Source organism: Bicyclus anynana, chromosome 9 (genome assembly GCF_947172395.1).
Source record: "Bicyclus anynana chromosome 9, ilBicAnyn1.1, whole genome shotgun sequence".
NCBI lineage: Eukaryota > Metazoa > Arthropoda > Insecta > Lepidoptera > Nymphalidae > Bicyclus > Bicyclus anynana.
In genome coordinates this window covers 2360698-2374761 of record NC_069091.1, presented here as the reverse complement: position 1 = coordinate 2374761, position 14064 = coordinate 2360698, and the positions used below count along the sequence as shown (strand labels likewise).

Below are 14064 nucleotides of genomic sequence, written 5' to 3'. Positions count from 1 at the left end.
TAGCTTTTAATACACGAAAATCTCAATTTAACTATATCCGGTTGCAACACAGAGCATCCGGATGCGAGGTCGTCGAACTCTCTGTCTCGACGTCTACACTTGTTATATACCAACAGATATACATAAGGTTTGTCGGGACACTTATCATATACCTTGGTTATCGATTTTAAAATGTCTGAGAGCTAGATGAATGCGTGGTTGCCAAATCTCCTTCTACTGATACAAATGCCTGCCAATTTTTGACTATAATACAGCGTATTCGCTAATATACCTACATTATACATATTTTAAGTACTTAATGTTATTGATCGCTTTTTAGTTTCGTGGGTACGTTTGTGTTTTTGAAGTCTTTATTTTAATTCATTACTGAGGGTTTTAATAGCATAGATAGCAGTAGCGTAGCGTGCCTTGGAGGGGCCCTGTATCAAAATTAGTTAGGGGGCCCAATTCAAAAATCTGAAAATTTTCCCAAAAGCTCCCAATTCCCTTACTCAAACCCAAAAAAAAATTACATCTTGTATAGTATTTTTTGGTACTCATTTTACATAGGTAAAGTTTAGATGCTGGTTGTTTTGAGAAAGCACCAGACTAGGTGGGATTATGGATTACATTTTATTAATATTTGCTTTCACACGTAAGGGACCCCTAAAGTCCGAGGGCCCCGTATCATTTATACGGCAGATACGGCATTAGCTACGCCTCTGGTAGATAGAGATACAGACGTCTTGTACTATTTACTATGCTACGAATCGTAGCGCGTCTACGAGCCCCGTCTAGTTTACGACGTCAAAGTGCTACGCTGCTACGGCGCACTCGTGACTTCGCGTTAATGAACGTAATTTTTACGTGTTTTTGTTTAACTCGCAATATTTGTTGCTTTAATTAATTTTAACGTTTAAATATACATTTTTTAGTTTATAAGTTAGCCCTTGACTACAATCTCAACTGATGTTAAATGATGATGCAATCTAAGATGAAAACGGGCTAACTTGTTAGGAGGATGAAAATCTACACCCCTTTCGGTTTCTACACGACATCGTACCGGAACATTAAATCGTTTGGCGGTACGTCTTTGCTGGTAGGCTGGTAACTAGCCATGGCCGAAGCTGCCCACCAGCCAAAATATAGAATTCAAACCGGTTTATTTCAATGATAATATTTGCTATATCTATTAAATATGATCAATACTCCAGTTACCTTTTAATTAGTCGGAAAAACTTTAATTATACGTACGATAATAAACCAACGGGCGGGGATCAAACCCTTGGCCTTTTAGTGTTAAACTTGAAACTGCTGTACCGATTTTAACGGGACCTTTACTAGAGTTAGAGGAGGTTATGGAGCAACATACTTATTCATCATCATCATCTCCTTTAAGTTATCCCACTTAAGTGAGACTTTTTTACTCCAACTATCTCATTTTTGGCCTTCCTCTCCTCTTATGTCCTTCCACTTGCAATTTAAAATTCTTCTCGTAATATGATTTTCGTCCCTCTGCATTGAATGCGCTAACCTTTTAACCTAAAACTCCTCAAGTTATTATTATATGAAAAAAGAAAATGATAAATCAAATTAATACCGATTCTAAGTATCATAATTTTTACCAATTGTCTCATCATAGTATTGAAGACACTGACATTTCAAAAGTGCTTGTAAACTGAGCCTACTTGAAACAAATGAATTTTGAATTTTCCGAGTTTTGACAAATGGTAAGCAAATTAGAGATCCGTGATAGCCCAGTGGATATGACCTCTGCGTCCGATTACGGAGGGTATGGTTTCGAATCCGGTCCGGAGCATGCACCTCCAACTTTTAAATTGTGTGCATTTTAAGAAATTAAATATCACGTGTCTCAAATGGTGATCGAAAAACACCGTGAGGAAACCTGCACACGCAGAGAATTTTTTTAATTCTCTGCGTGTGTGAAGTCTGCCAATCCGCATTGGGCCAACGTGGTGGCCTAACCCTTCTCATTCTGAGAGGAAACTCGAGCTCAGCAGTGAGCCGAATATGGGTTGATAATGATGAAGCAAATTAAAGAACACATTAAAAGCACGCGCCTACCCTAACTCGAAAAGTCCAACCCCTCACAAAGCAGGCATTATTCAATCGTCAACGCACCCCAGTACGCAATCGCGGGCGGCGCGCCGTGTCTATCGATCACGTTTATTTTCGGTCGCGTAGGTCAGTTATATCTATTGTCGACGTCTGGCACGCCAGACTGGAGGCTGCACGTTCACAGACTACCTACACTTACTTATTTAGCAGTACCAACCGCGATAAATTGATTTCGAACGCAAATATATTTTGTAGAAATTCAACATAAATTGGTTAATTTAATCGATGAATAGGCTACTCGCCTGTTGTACAAAACTAAGAAGATTTTTTGCATATAGGCAGTTTAGATGCTTAGAAACTCTAATCACATTTTCATTTGTGAAAATAATCTCGTAATTGTAATATTTTTATAAAACAGGTTGCGTTTTGGCGTTTGGTTTTGGCGTTTGCAGTGACGTGATATAATATAACGTCACTGCAAACGCCAATCACGCCTTTATCTCTATGAATGACGTCACTTGCTAATGTGTTGTGTTTCGGCGGCAAAAGTTTTACGTAGATATTTTTTCATTTATATTAATTTTTTTACTGGTTATTATTGACGGGATAAAATAAAATATAGCTTATAATACATCCATAATTCAGTTAAAACACTGTATACAAAAGAGGCAAGTAGCCTATTGAATAGTTTATGTAGATCATGTGAATATTTCTTTTAGACTCCTATTGTTACGTTTAACCATTTCTACCCTTAAAATTCTTAGTCTTGATCCGAGGAACATTTTTTACAACTGATTACTAACAAACTAATTTATCGTAAGTAGCTTCATCTCGATGAGAAGATCAACTTATTTGTTTACGAAAATTCTGGTAGCTAACTAAGTTACCCAGGAAATGAAAATTTCAGAGCGTCGGAACGAGATATTGTACCACCCAATTTGTAGGACAATGTGGCTGTTAAATTGTATAACTATTAATTAAGCAACAGTAAAAAAAACAGCAGTAACAACTTTTAATAACCTCGTTATTGATACAAGTTGGGAGGAGGGTAGAGTAACAAAAGTTGTTACTAACCAGATCTAGGGATCCCTGACTATAATATTTTTTTGACAACTTCTGCAAGAAAAGGAAAAAGCTTCAGATTTTAAAATAATAGAAATAGTCTTTAAATTCTGTAGTTTTTAGTTTTCCGCACCCAATGGCTAAAACGGGATCCTATTACAGTTCGTTCCATGTAGGATGGTGCAGGTGACAGTTCGTTTCACTCTTGGAAGTTTGCCGCGATTCACGATAATAGTCCATAATATGAACGTCATGCATGCGAATGTCAACGTACCCATGCTATTTAAAAAAAATCAACGACTCCGCTGTTAGTCCTTTTGTCACCAGACATGTAGGCTGTGATAGTTATAAATTTCACAGATGATGTATTTCTATTGCCTATTCATAATCGTAACAACAAATAGGTACTAAAAACAGAATAAAATAAATTAAACATCTATAAAATAAATTTTATTTTATAGATAATGGTACGGAACCTTTCGTGCGCGAGTCTGACTCGCACTTTGCCGGGTTTTCTCTCCTCAAACGAAAAATAGTATACAGGGTGCTCAGGTGTATTTCTCATAAATTCAAGGTGTTGACGACTCCACGTATAGGAACCGAACTGCATAACTAATATTGTTTTAACTAAAAAATAAAAACTCTATGTTTTCATACAAAGTAATCAAAAAATTCCGACTATCCATGTAATACACGCCTTTATATATCCTTGCATTTTAAATAAAATACACAAAACTTGGCAACATCATAATTATAAGGAAGCATATAAAGACACAATTAAGATCTATTTACAAAACAAATATTATTTGCACCGAAAATATAAATTTTAAGTTTTAATCAAACAAACAAACTCTTCAGCTTTATAATATTATTTCGGTTAAGAATACAACCCCAGAGTTTTGTGAAATACTCCCCAGCACCCGCGACGCTCAAGTAAGTACACTTTTAGCATCATGGGCTCCCCTACCAATACATATATCACCCCGCGTAGGTCAGTTATATTTATTTGCCGACGTCTCGCCTGGAACGCTAGACTGGAGGCTAATAGCAGTCGAACTTTTACATCCCTAATACGTACATATATATGACTGTATTTAAAGACGTGAACAAGGTTCTTAAGTAGGGTAAGCGCAATACGTATAAATTGTACAAAATGGAAAATCACTGTAATAAATCCCGAGGCAGCACGTTTATGCATCTATAACATTCAAGCCACTGAGTGTATTGCATTTCTAGATATACTACTGTGCAATTTGATTCGACTATCTTTTTATGACAAAAATGTAATGTTTCTCGTAAATAAATGATTCTGATTCTGATTCTGACTACGGCGAAGCCAAAGAGCAGCTATGGCTTTAGAAATGTTTACGCTGATAGCCTCAAAACTAAACCTTCATCAGATTAATAAGGTGCCGATCAATTCGTTATTATGTTTCGGGAAATATAAATATTTATGAAAATTGGTGGATAAATCTTGAGATAAACACAACTATAATGTAAATTAAGAATTATGAAAATTCCACACACACACCAAGAACAAAACGTGTTCGAAATTGTCTAAAAATATAAATCAGCCATTTTTCAAATGATTGTATTAAGATGGTCGGTTAAATAAAAAAACATATTTAACTTACAACCTTTGAAAATATCACCCCTGTGGAATTAAATAGGGATTAAATTAAAAAGGTATTTAAATTAGCACATATTGAGTTAGGTATGAATTATCCAATAACTTAACTCAATACTATACTTATGCCCCCATTAAATTCAGATGGTTAACCAGTTTGAGATAGGTAAAAGATTAAATCATACGCCCAAATGTCTCCCAGGGTATATAGATTACCCAAAAAGGGGAGGGAGGGATTTTATCTGTATGATTTGTGCTGCAGTTTCAATTACACGCACCGGGAGAGCAAATTTTAATCTAATCGAGTCTGGCGGTGAAAACTACGCTACGATCGATTTGTAGAATGATATCTATTATTTGGGTAGATTACAATATTTTTAAACGGGATATTTATATACAATATATATTTTTTTACTCTTTACAAGTTAGCTCTTGACTACAATCTCACGATGTTAAGATGAAATCTAACTTGTTAGGAGGAGGATGAAAATCCACATCCCTGTTTCTGCACAGCATCGTACCGGAACGCTAAATTGCTTGGCGGTACGTCTTTGCCGGTATGGTGGTAACTAGTCACGGCCAAAGCCTCCAGACCTGGACCTGGATTTAAGAAAACTTCAATCGTCCCAATCGGGGATCGAACCCAGGACCACGGAGGTCGTCAAATTATATGGAATCTTGTGGACTAAGATCCCGTACATAAGACGACATTAACCGACCTATCCACTGAGCGGAAAGCTTTTTATATTAATAATTATAATTATATTGCCTAAGACATTTCAGTCCAGGACTTGATTATGAAGATGTCCCGAATCCAGAACCGATTTGTTAACATACACGAAAGTCTCTCAGACTAAGGCGCCTCGTAAATTAGATTTCAAGTTTGTGAATTAATTTATCACCATTATTTTATAATTACAATAATCATTGTCTCGAAGTGCCAAGTAAAAATACCTAATCCACAGAATCATACAAGTGAAGATACAATGACAAAATTGTTACATACATTTAAAAAAACACCGGACAAGCGCGAGTCGGACTCACCCACCGAGGATTCTGTACATATTTGCTTAACCTAAACTTGTATCAGTGGCAGGCGTCTACAGATGTACATCGTACGTATCGGACGCATCGCATCAAACGGATTTTAGTATTCTTTGTATAGAAAGTCATACAAGTGTGTCCACTGATCTGCATCGTACGGATCGCATCGAATGGATTTTATCTACCCTAAAATTAAAAATCCAAATGAAGCGATGCGTCCGATTTTTACTATGCGGATCAGTGGACGCCTGTTATTTGCCAAAGTTTTAATTCAATTCGACGCCTTTTAAAACAAGTGTCAACGCACGGACAACACAGTGATTCTATTCCGTTTTTGTTACAAAGAAACGTAACCCTAAAAATCAGGAACCAAATATAAAAAAAAAACAAAGTACCTACAAACTTTTTCGCATCCCGTAGGTGTAAATTCATAAAAGCAAACTACCACGCCTCGATCCGCTGTACGGCAAAAGATAAAAAAAAAATGTAGACTACCCCCTACCCTCTTTCACCCCGCCGCCCTTTACAGGGAGGCGCGCCCTCCGCGGTCGTCGACCTCACAGCTGACGGCGGCTCAATGGTGTAGTACGACTGTACGTACGCCGGCATTATGTTTATAAACGAAAAAAAAGTTTAATGAGCGCAAACAACGTGAAATTTACTATTAGCTAGCGTTTGCACACTGGTTTCGGTCGAAATTCAACCATAATCTCTATTGGCGATTTGAGAGATATCAAGTTTGAAACATCGTCGAAAGGTCGCTGTTTATCGGTATTCTACAAAAGATATTTGGGAGCGTGTGCTCAGGAATTTCTTCTACTTTTCTTTTTAACTTTTCAGGCATTTCTCGTAAATCCTCCCATACCGTACTATAATATAACATCCAGACACCGCAGTATTCTACGCTACGTAGTTTATATCCCTTGGACGCTTACTAAGTGGTTTGGGTCCTTATACGCACTGCAAAGATATATATTTTTTTTATAAATAAATATACTTAAACAATACACATCACTATGTAGCCCCAAAGTAAGCATACAGAATAGCTTGTGTTATGGGTACTAAGATAGTTGATATTATAATATTCATATACATTTATATACTAGATACATATTTTTTTTATTTTTATTCTTTACAAGTTAGCCCTTGACTGCAATCTCACCTGATGGTAAGTGATGATGCAGTCTAAGATGGAAGCGGTCTAACTTGTTAGGAGGAGGACGAAAATCCACACCCCTTTCGGTTTCTACACGGCATCGTACCGGAACGCTAAATCGCTTGGCGGTACGTCTTTGCCGGTAGGGTGGTCCGATAGAACTGATTGTGTGTTGGTCGTTATCGGCATGATCTCATGCACATCTCGACCAATACACGATCAGTTTTATCGGCTGTCAAGCCGTTAGCGCTGCAGGCATGTAAGATTACTTGATCCTCAGTGGCTGTACCATTATTTTTTGGTAGAGGAAACACATCGAGCACGTCCCAGGGGTTGTGACCTTGAGGTTTAAAGGATCCTTTCAGAATGCATTCACATTCACCTTTCCTGCCTGACATGTTCTCCATGACCACACTCAACAATTTATGAAAATAATAATTACAACGCAAAACATTATTACACAAAATCACTAACGCGACTGGCAGCGTGACGGTGTTTACGCTGCCTAACAAACAACTGAGCTCAAGTCATTTTAGGGAATTAAATATCACGTGTCTCAAATGATGAAGGAAATCGTGCATACCTGAGATTCCCAATTCTCTACGTGTGTGCACTCTGTCAATCCACATTGGGCTAGCGCGGTGGAATATTAGTATATCGTAAGAACGAGTATGAAGTCATTGAAATTTGACCTAGTTTAGGCTTGAATGAGCCGCATAGCGACATTGCGGAGAATAGCAGGTTGCGCTGTATCAGCCGTATCAGTGATACGGGGCCCCCGGACTACAGGGGGCCCTTACGTGTGAAAGCAAACATTAGTAAAATGTAATCCACAATCTCACTGAATCTGATGCTTCCCAAAAAACTGCCTATAGAGAAGAAAGAAGAAGAAGAAGAAGAAATACTTTATTGCACACAAAAATACAATTATAAATTGAAACATTAAAAAGATAAATTAAACTTAGCATGCTAAGGCGGCCTTATTACTATAAGTAATCTCTACCAGGCAACCCCATGCAAAATAGAGTTTCACTTCAGAAATGACAAAAGTCAAAAATGCCATCTTTTTTTTTTCTTTATTATATAATATATTGTAAGTGTTGTTAGAACAATAGACTTATAAATATTTCTTATTGCTAACATGCTATGGTCATTTGTTTGTACAGGCTAATTCTAAATGTTTATAAAGGTGTGTACCTTTATAAACATTTAGAATAATAGCAGGAAAAACAATTAGGACATAATTTACAAAGTAACAAACTATTAACTTGAGACATGTAGGTACCAACCTACCACTGCTAAGCGCCCGTTTGTTGCAAGCACTTATGATAATACATGTACATTTCTATTTATTATATTTTTGTGCCCAAAAGTTGAAAACATCCAACACAAATGGATAATATACATTGGGTACATCATGTGGGATTTCGGTTTATACGGAAACATCACGTTGTATATGCACTTACCTTGCTGAAGTAGCCGACAATGTGGCAGCCCTCGTTGTCGGCGCACGTCATCACGTAGAACAGGAAAGGCTCGACGTCATAGTACAACGTCTTGTGGTCGAGGAAGAACTTGGCGAGCAGACACAGTTGTTGGCAGTACTGCTTGTGTTTGCGCCCATCAACTTGCCAAACGCTCAGGTTGTCTTTCCTGTACACCTGCAATGTTATGGATGATAAAGATTTCATTTATTTATTTATTTATATATAACAACTTTATTCCACAAAACAGAAAATAACAATAGAACACATAAATTTTTAGGCAAAAGGCGACCTTGTCACTAATAGTGATCTCTTCCAGGCAACCTAAACATAAATAATCTAAACATCCTGTGAGATGGGAAAATACAATAAATTATAAGTAATATTCACTAAATAATAATAACTAATATAATAAATAAATAAAAACACTATAATTAAATATATCCATATTATAAAAAATATATACTTTATACAATTATACACAATTATGATAAAAACAGCAAAACATGAAATATACATAACATACACCTACATCTACATAGATACATACATACATACATACAATATACATACATACATACAAACAAACTTTTTCATGTTAAAATACACTAAAGCCCTACTCAATGTGCGTTGTTTAGCAAAACCAAATTGAAAAGGAGGGTGTCGCTAGCCATTTCACATCAAATAATAACTATAACTAGCAGACGCCCGCGACTTCGTCCGCCCTAAGATTTCTTTAATCCAGCCCTTACAGTAGTATCGCTATAAGTCGTCGTATAACTCTTTGTAAACGTGAACTCCTTATAATTAACGGTTGCCTGGAAGATATCACTTTAGAGATAAGTCCGCCGTTACACCATTGTTTCTATTTTTTACTTGGTTTCTTTTGTAAAATTTTGTTATTTTGTTTTTGGTGTAATGAAGTGTTTTTATTTTTCTCTCATTTATTTATTACTTCTTTTTTTTTTAAATTTTTAACAATATAAGTATAATAAAATACAAAACATTATTAAAAATTTATAAAAAAAAATTCACCCTCCCGCTGCGGGACATTTGAGTGTCCAAGCAACCGGTGGTCAGGGCTCCAGAGTGAGGAACCTCCTCACAATACGCGCCGTCTCAAGAATCACTGCCTTTTGTATCCGACTCTTGATCCAACAGTTAAGCGAAAGCTTCTTAAGATGTTGGTCGAAGCTTTTCGCTATAAGACCATTGACTGAAACAACTATCGGAACAATAATAGTTGACTCAACATTCCACATGGCGGTAATCTCGTGAGCAAGGTCCAAGTATTTTGATACTTTTTCCTTTTCGGCTTTAACCAGATTATCGTCATGTGGAACAGTAATATCAACAATTATTGCACGACGCACTGACCGATCGACTAGCACTATATCAGGTCTATTGGCTACAATATACCTGTCAGTGATAATCGTTCGGTCCCAGTAGAGCAATGCACTGCTATTTTCAAGAACTGACGCTGGGTCGTACCTATAGTAAGGCATCTCAAAATCGATAAGGCCATATTGAAGAGCAAGTTGTTGGTGGATTATCTTGGCTACTTGATTATGTCTGTGCAAGTATTCGCCGTTAGCAAGGTGAGAACACCCGGACACAATATGCCTGAGGGACTCCCCAGGACGATGACACGCTCGACAGATGTCTAGAGTGCCATCTTTCATAATGTGTTTCCGGTAGTTTCTCGTCTTTATAACTTCGTCCATAATTGCACAGACAAAACCCTCGGTTTCCCCAAAGAGGTCACCGAATTGCAACCAAGATACAGATGTTATTTGATCTACATCCGGCCCAGTAAGGGCCTTGTAGAATCGTCCATGCAACTCCTTGCTCTTCCATATTGCCACACGATCTGAGTTACTGATTACTATAGGCTTGCGCCAGTTCTCTTTGCCTAGGGATAGCGGGGTAAGTCCCTTATCCACTGCAACGACATCCTGATACATACTCACATTCATCTTGAGAAAATGATCTCTGAGATTGCACACCTCACGATTATGGAGGTTCCTGGCGTTTAAGAAGCCACGTCCTCCACACTTGCGTGGGAGGTACAATCTCATTACAGATGAACGGGGGTGATGCATCCGGTATGACGTCAGCAGTTTACGGACTTTACAGTCCAGGGAATCCAGTTCGGTTTGAGTCCACTTTAGAATGCCAAAAGTGTATATGAGTAAGGGCATGACCCAGCTATTAAAGGCACGCACCTTGTTACCGCCTGATAAAAGACTTTTAAGGACTTTTTTCAGGCGGCCAAAGAAGCGTTCCTTCACTACCTGTTTCATATTCCCTGCCTCAATACAAAGTGCTTCTGTCATTCCAAGGTATTTATAGGTCTCGCCTTCAAGGAGTGATCTGAGAATGACAGTTTCTGAAATAACTATATTCTCGGAGCTCACTATCCTTCCTCGCTCTACATTGATGACCGCACACTTGTCTACACCAAATTCCATCCTTATGTCATTGCTAAAGGTTTGAGTAATCTTCAGCAATGACACTAGGTCTGTACGCTTTGATGTATACAGCTTGAGGTCATCCATGTAAAGCAAGTGAGATATGAGCTCACCACCCCTGCGAAGGCGAAAGCCTAGCCCTGAATCCCGCAGTAAAGTACTGAGAGGATTAAGGGCTAGACAAAACCATAAAGGGCTCAAACTATCGCCCTGGAAAATACCTCGCCTAATCCCTATCAGTTCATTCGATTCAGAACACTCAGAAGCGCCTGGGTGACGAAGAACTGTCATCCACTGTCCCATACATGACTCAAGAAAAGAGCATAGTGTTGTATCGACCTTGTACAACCGCATGACCTCCATGAGCCATGAATGAGGCACCGAATCATAGGCCTTCTTGTAGTCTATCCAAGCAGCCGTGAGATTTTTTCTGTTTCGCCGAACCTGTTGGCAAATAGCAGTGTCTATGAGGAGAAGTTCCTTTGTACCACGAGACCGGGCCTTACATCCATTCTGTGTTGGGGCCAAAATTTGATTTGCATTTATATGCATCGTTAATTTTGATGACAGAATGGATGTAAGGAGCTTATAGATGGTGGGTAAGCATGTTATCGGTCGGTAGTTTTTGGGGTCTGTGGTACTTCCGGATTTGTGTAGCAGGAACGTGACACCAGTTGTTAAAAATGCCGGTAGCGATCCAGTGTCAATGGCATTTTGAAATTGCACTGCCAAGATAGAATGGGCGCTACGAAACCATTTTAACCAGAAGTTGTGCAATCCGTCCGGTCCTGGGCATTTCCAGTTTGACGCCGGACGAATTGCACAACTTACATTTTCTGTAGTAATGGATATCGGAATCATTTTTTCCACCATTGCACACTCTTCCTTGACAGTACTCATCCAATCGCCTTCAGTGTGGCCTACGGGGGCCGACCAGATGCTACGCCAGAAATCTGACATAGCATCAGAAGTCGGAGGTTCCCCATCTGTCACACAGACACTGGATCGTTCCCAGTTCCTGTACACTTTCCGTTGGTCACTTTGGAAGATCCTATTCTGATTATACCGGTCAATACGCTCTTTATAACGCCTAATGCGTTGTGCCCATGCATAGACTTTCTGCTTCAAGAAGTCAATGCGTTCGGTGATACAAGCCAAGTACTGGAACGGACGTGTGTCAGTCCCAGCAAAAGCCTGAGTCACAAATCGCATAACTCTAGGACGATTGTTGCCCTCCTTGAAGCAGATTAGCTTAGCTATGAGAGTTCTAGTCAGTGTGATACGCCTTTCGATTCTGGTCCGCCAAGCTGGTGCTTGACCCGTCCTCTGCGGAGCCGTGCGTGGTTCAGGGAATTTGACACCCGCAATACGACACGCCGCAACGGCTCCACAGAATAGAATCGAATGCGTATCACTTAGGTCCTCAGATGTTACGAGATATTCACCTAAAATCTGATCTAGAACCCCCACTAATGCCATATTTCGTCTATGTACAGGCAAACGAGGCAATTTTGGTCTTAAATTAAGAGGCATGTACCTATATGTCATAATAGAATCCTCCAAAGTTCTCCTCAATTGCTCATAATTCTGGCTACTTACTTGCATATCGATACCATCCTGTAGCACCTCTGGGATGTTGGTTTGCATTGTTTGCTGAGGTAAGCTACGGATGGTATCGATTTGTACTGAAGTAGAGCGCAGTCGTTCAAGGTTAGCTTCATCCAGCAGATGACGTCGCTGGATTGCTCGCACCTGATCCGATAGTCGCTGCGCAGTCACGATCACTGTTGGCTCAAGAGTCTGAAACATAGACAACATTCACGATCACTGTTGGCTCAAGAGTCTGAAACATAGACAACATTACGCAGTAAGGTTAGTTCCCCCCTCTGTTGCTCCATAGTACGCACGCATGACGCTCTCATTGAGTGGACGAGACCATCTCATGCGGCGCACTATACCACCGGTAGCGGGAGCACTCACTGGAGCCCGCAGCTCCACTTGCCCCAAGCTCTCCGGTAGTATATCGTCGTCACTCTGCTGCTGGTATTGTTGCTGTTGTTGTTGCCGCCGCCGTGTGGTGACACCCCGATGAGTCCCCCGAACCGGAGTGGGTGTCACATCCCCCGCAGATGTTGGCGGGGTTTTAAATTCCTCCGGCGACGACGGCGATGATGACGACGATTCATAGTTCTTGATTTGTGCGCTCGTCCTGCCGCCTCCACGTCGCATGTTTTATCTTATTTGGGTTCATTGTATTATTTACTTGTTATATTGATGATAATTTCTATTTTATTTGAATTATTTATTGTATTTCTTTAAATTATTAAAATTATATTTAGTTGAGTGGAAAAAAACATGTCATTCCCGACGGGTGGCAGGTGTCAGTTTTTATTATTATTATTATTATTATTAAAAATGGAGTAACTTCTCCCGTTTTCCCAACATTTCCCTTCACTGCTCTGCTCCTATTGATCGTAACGTGATGAAAAGTATACTACAACCTGCCCAAGAGTATGAAGAATAATTGTACCAAGTTTCGTTAAAATCCGTCGAGTAGTTTTTGTTTCTATAACGAACATACAGACAGAAAGACAAAAGCTTTACTGATTGCATTTTTGGCATCAGTCATCATCATCATCTCCTTACCCTTATCCCATTTAAGTGGGGTCGGAAAAATATGTCAATCTTTTCCACTCGTCTCTATTACTCGTCAACTCATCATTGCCTTGTATTGATATATTTTTAAATGTTTTGGCTAGTAATTTTTGTGACCGGCCGCCTGCCCGACGTCAACCCTCCTTGGGAATCCTTAGAGTTGTGGATTTTTTTCGAACCGAACCCACCACGAACCGCATTTTTGGCATCAGTATCGATCACTAATCACCCCCTGATAGTTATTTACCTCGCCTCCATAGTCTCCCGGGTACGACGACTGGTACCACACCTCCATCATGTATTTGTCACCACGTATCTGTGCGACACACTATACATTGAATGTATACTAACCTCGTCCCCCGGCGGGTGTCGCCACACGCACTTGGCCTTGTGCCGCGCGTTGCCCGCGGCGCACTTGTGGTGCGACAGGCAGAACTCGCACATGAACAGTCTCGGCACTCGCGCGGCGTCTCCCGGGTACGGCGACTGGTACCACACCTCCATCAT

The 14064-nt window shown here is 39.5% G+C and overlaps 1 protein-coding gene across 1 annotated transcript in view; it reads right to left on the bottom strand.

Moving 5' to 3' along the window:
* The window catches only part of LOC112058507 (histone acetyltransferase KAT7), a 48836-nt gene that overhangs the window by 21128 nt on the left and 13644 nt on the right, over nucleotides 1-14064 (bottom strand). The window contains exon 11 of the mRNA XM_024099390.2: nucleotides 8414-8608. Coding sequence (XP_023955158.2) covers nucleotides 8414-8608 — 195 coding nt within the window. The remainder of the gene's footprint in view (nucleotides 1-8413; nucleotides 8609-14064) is intronic.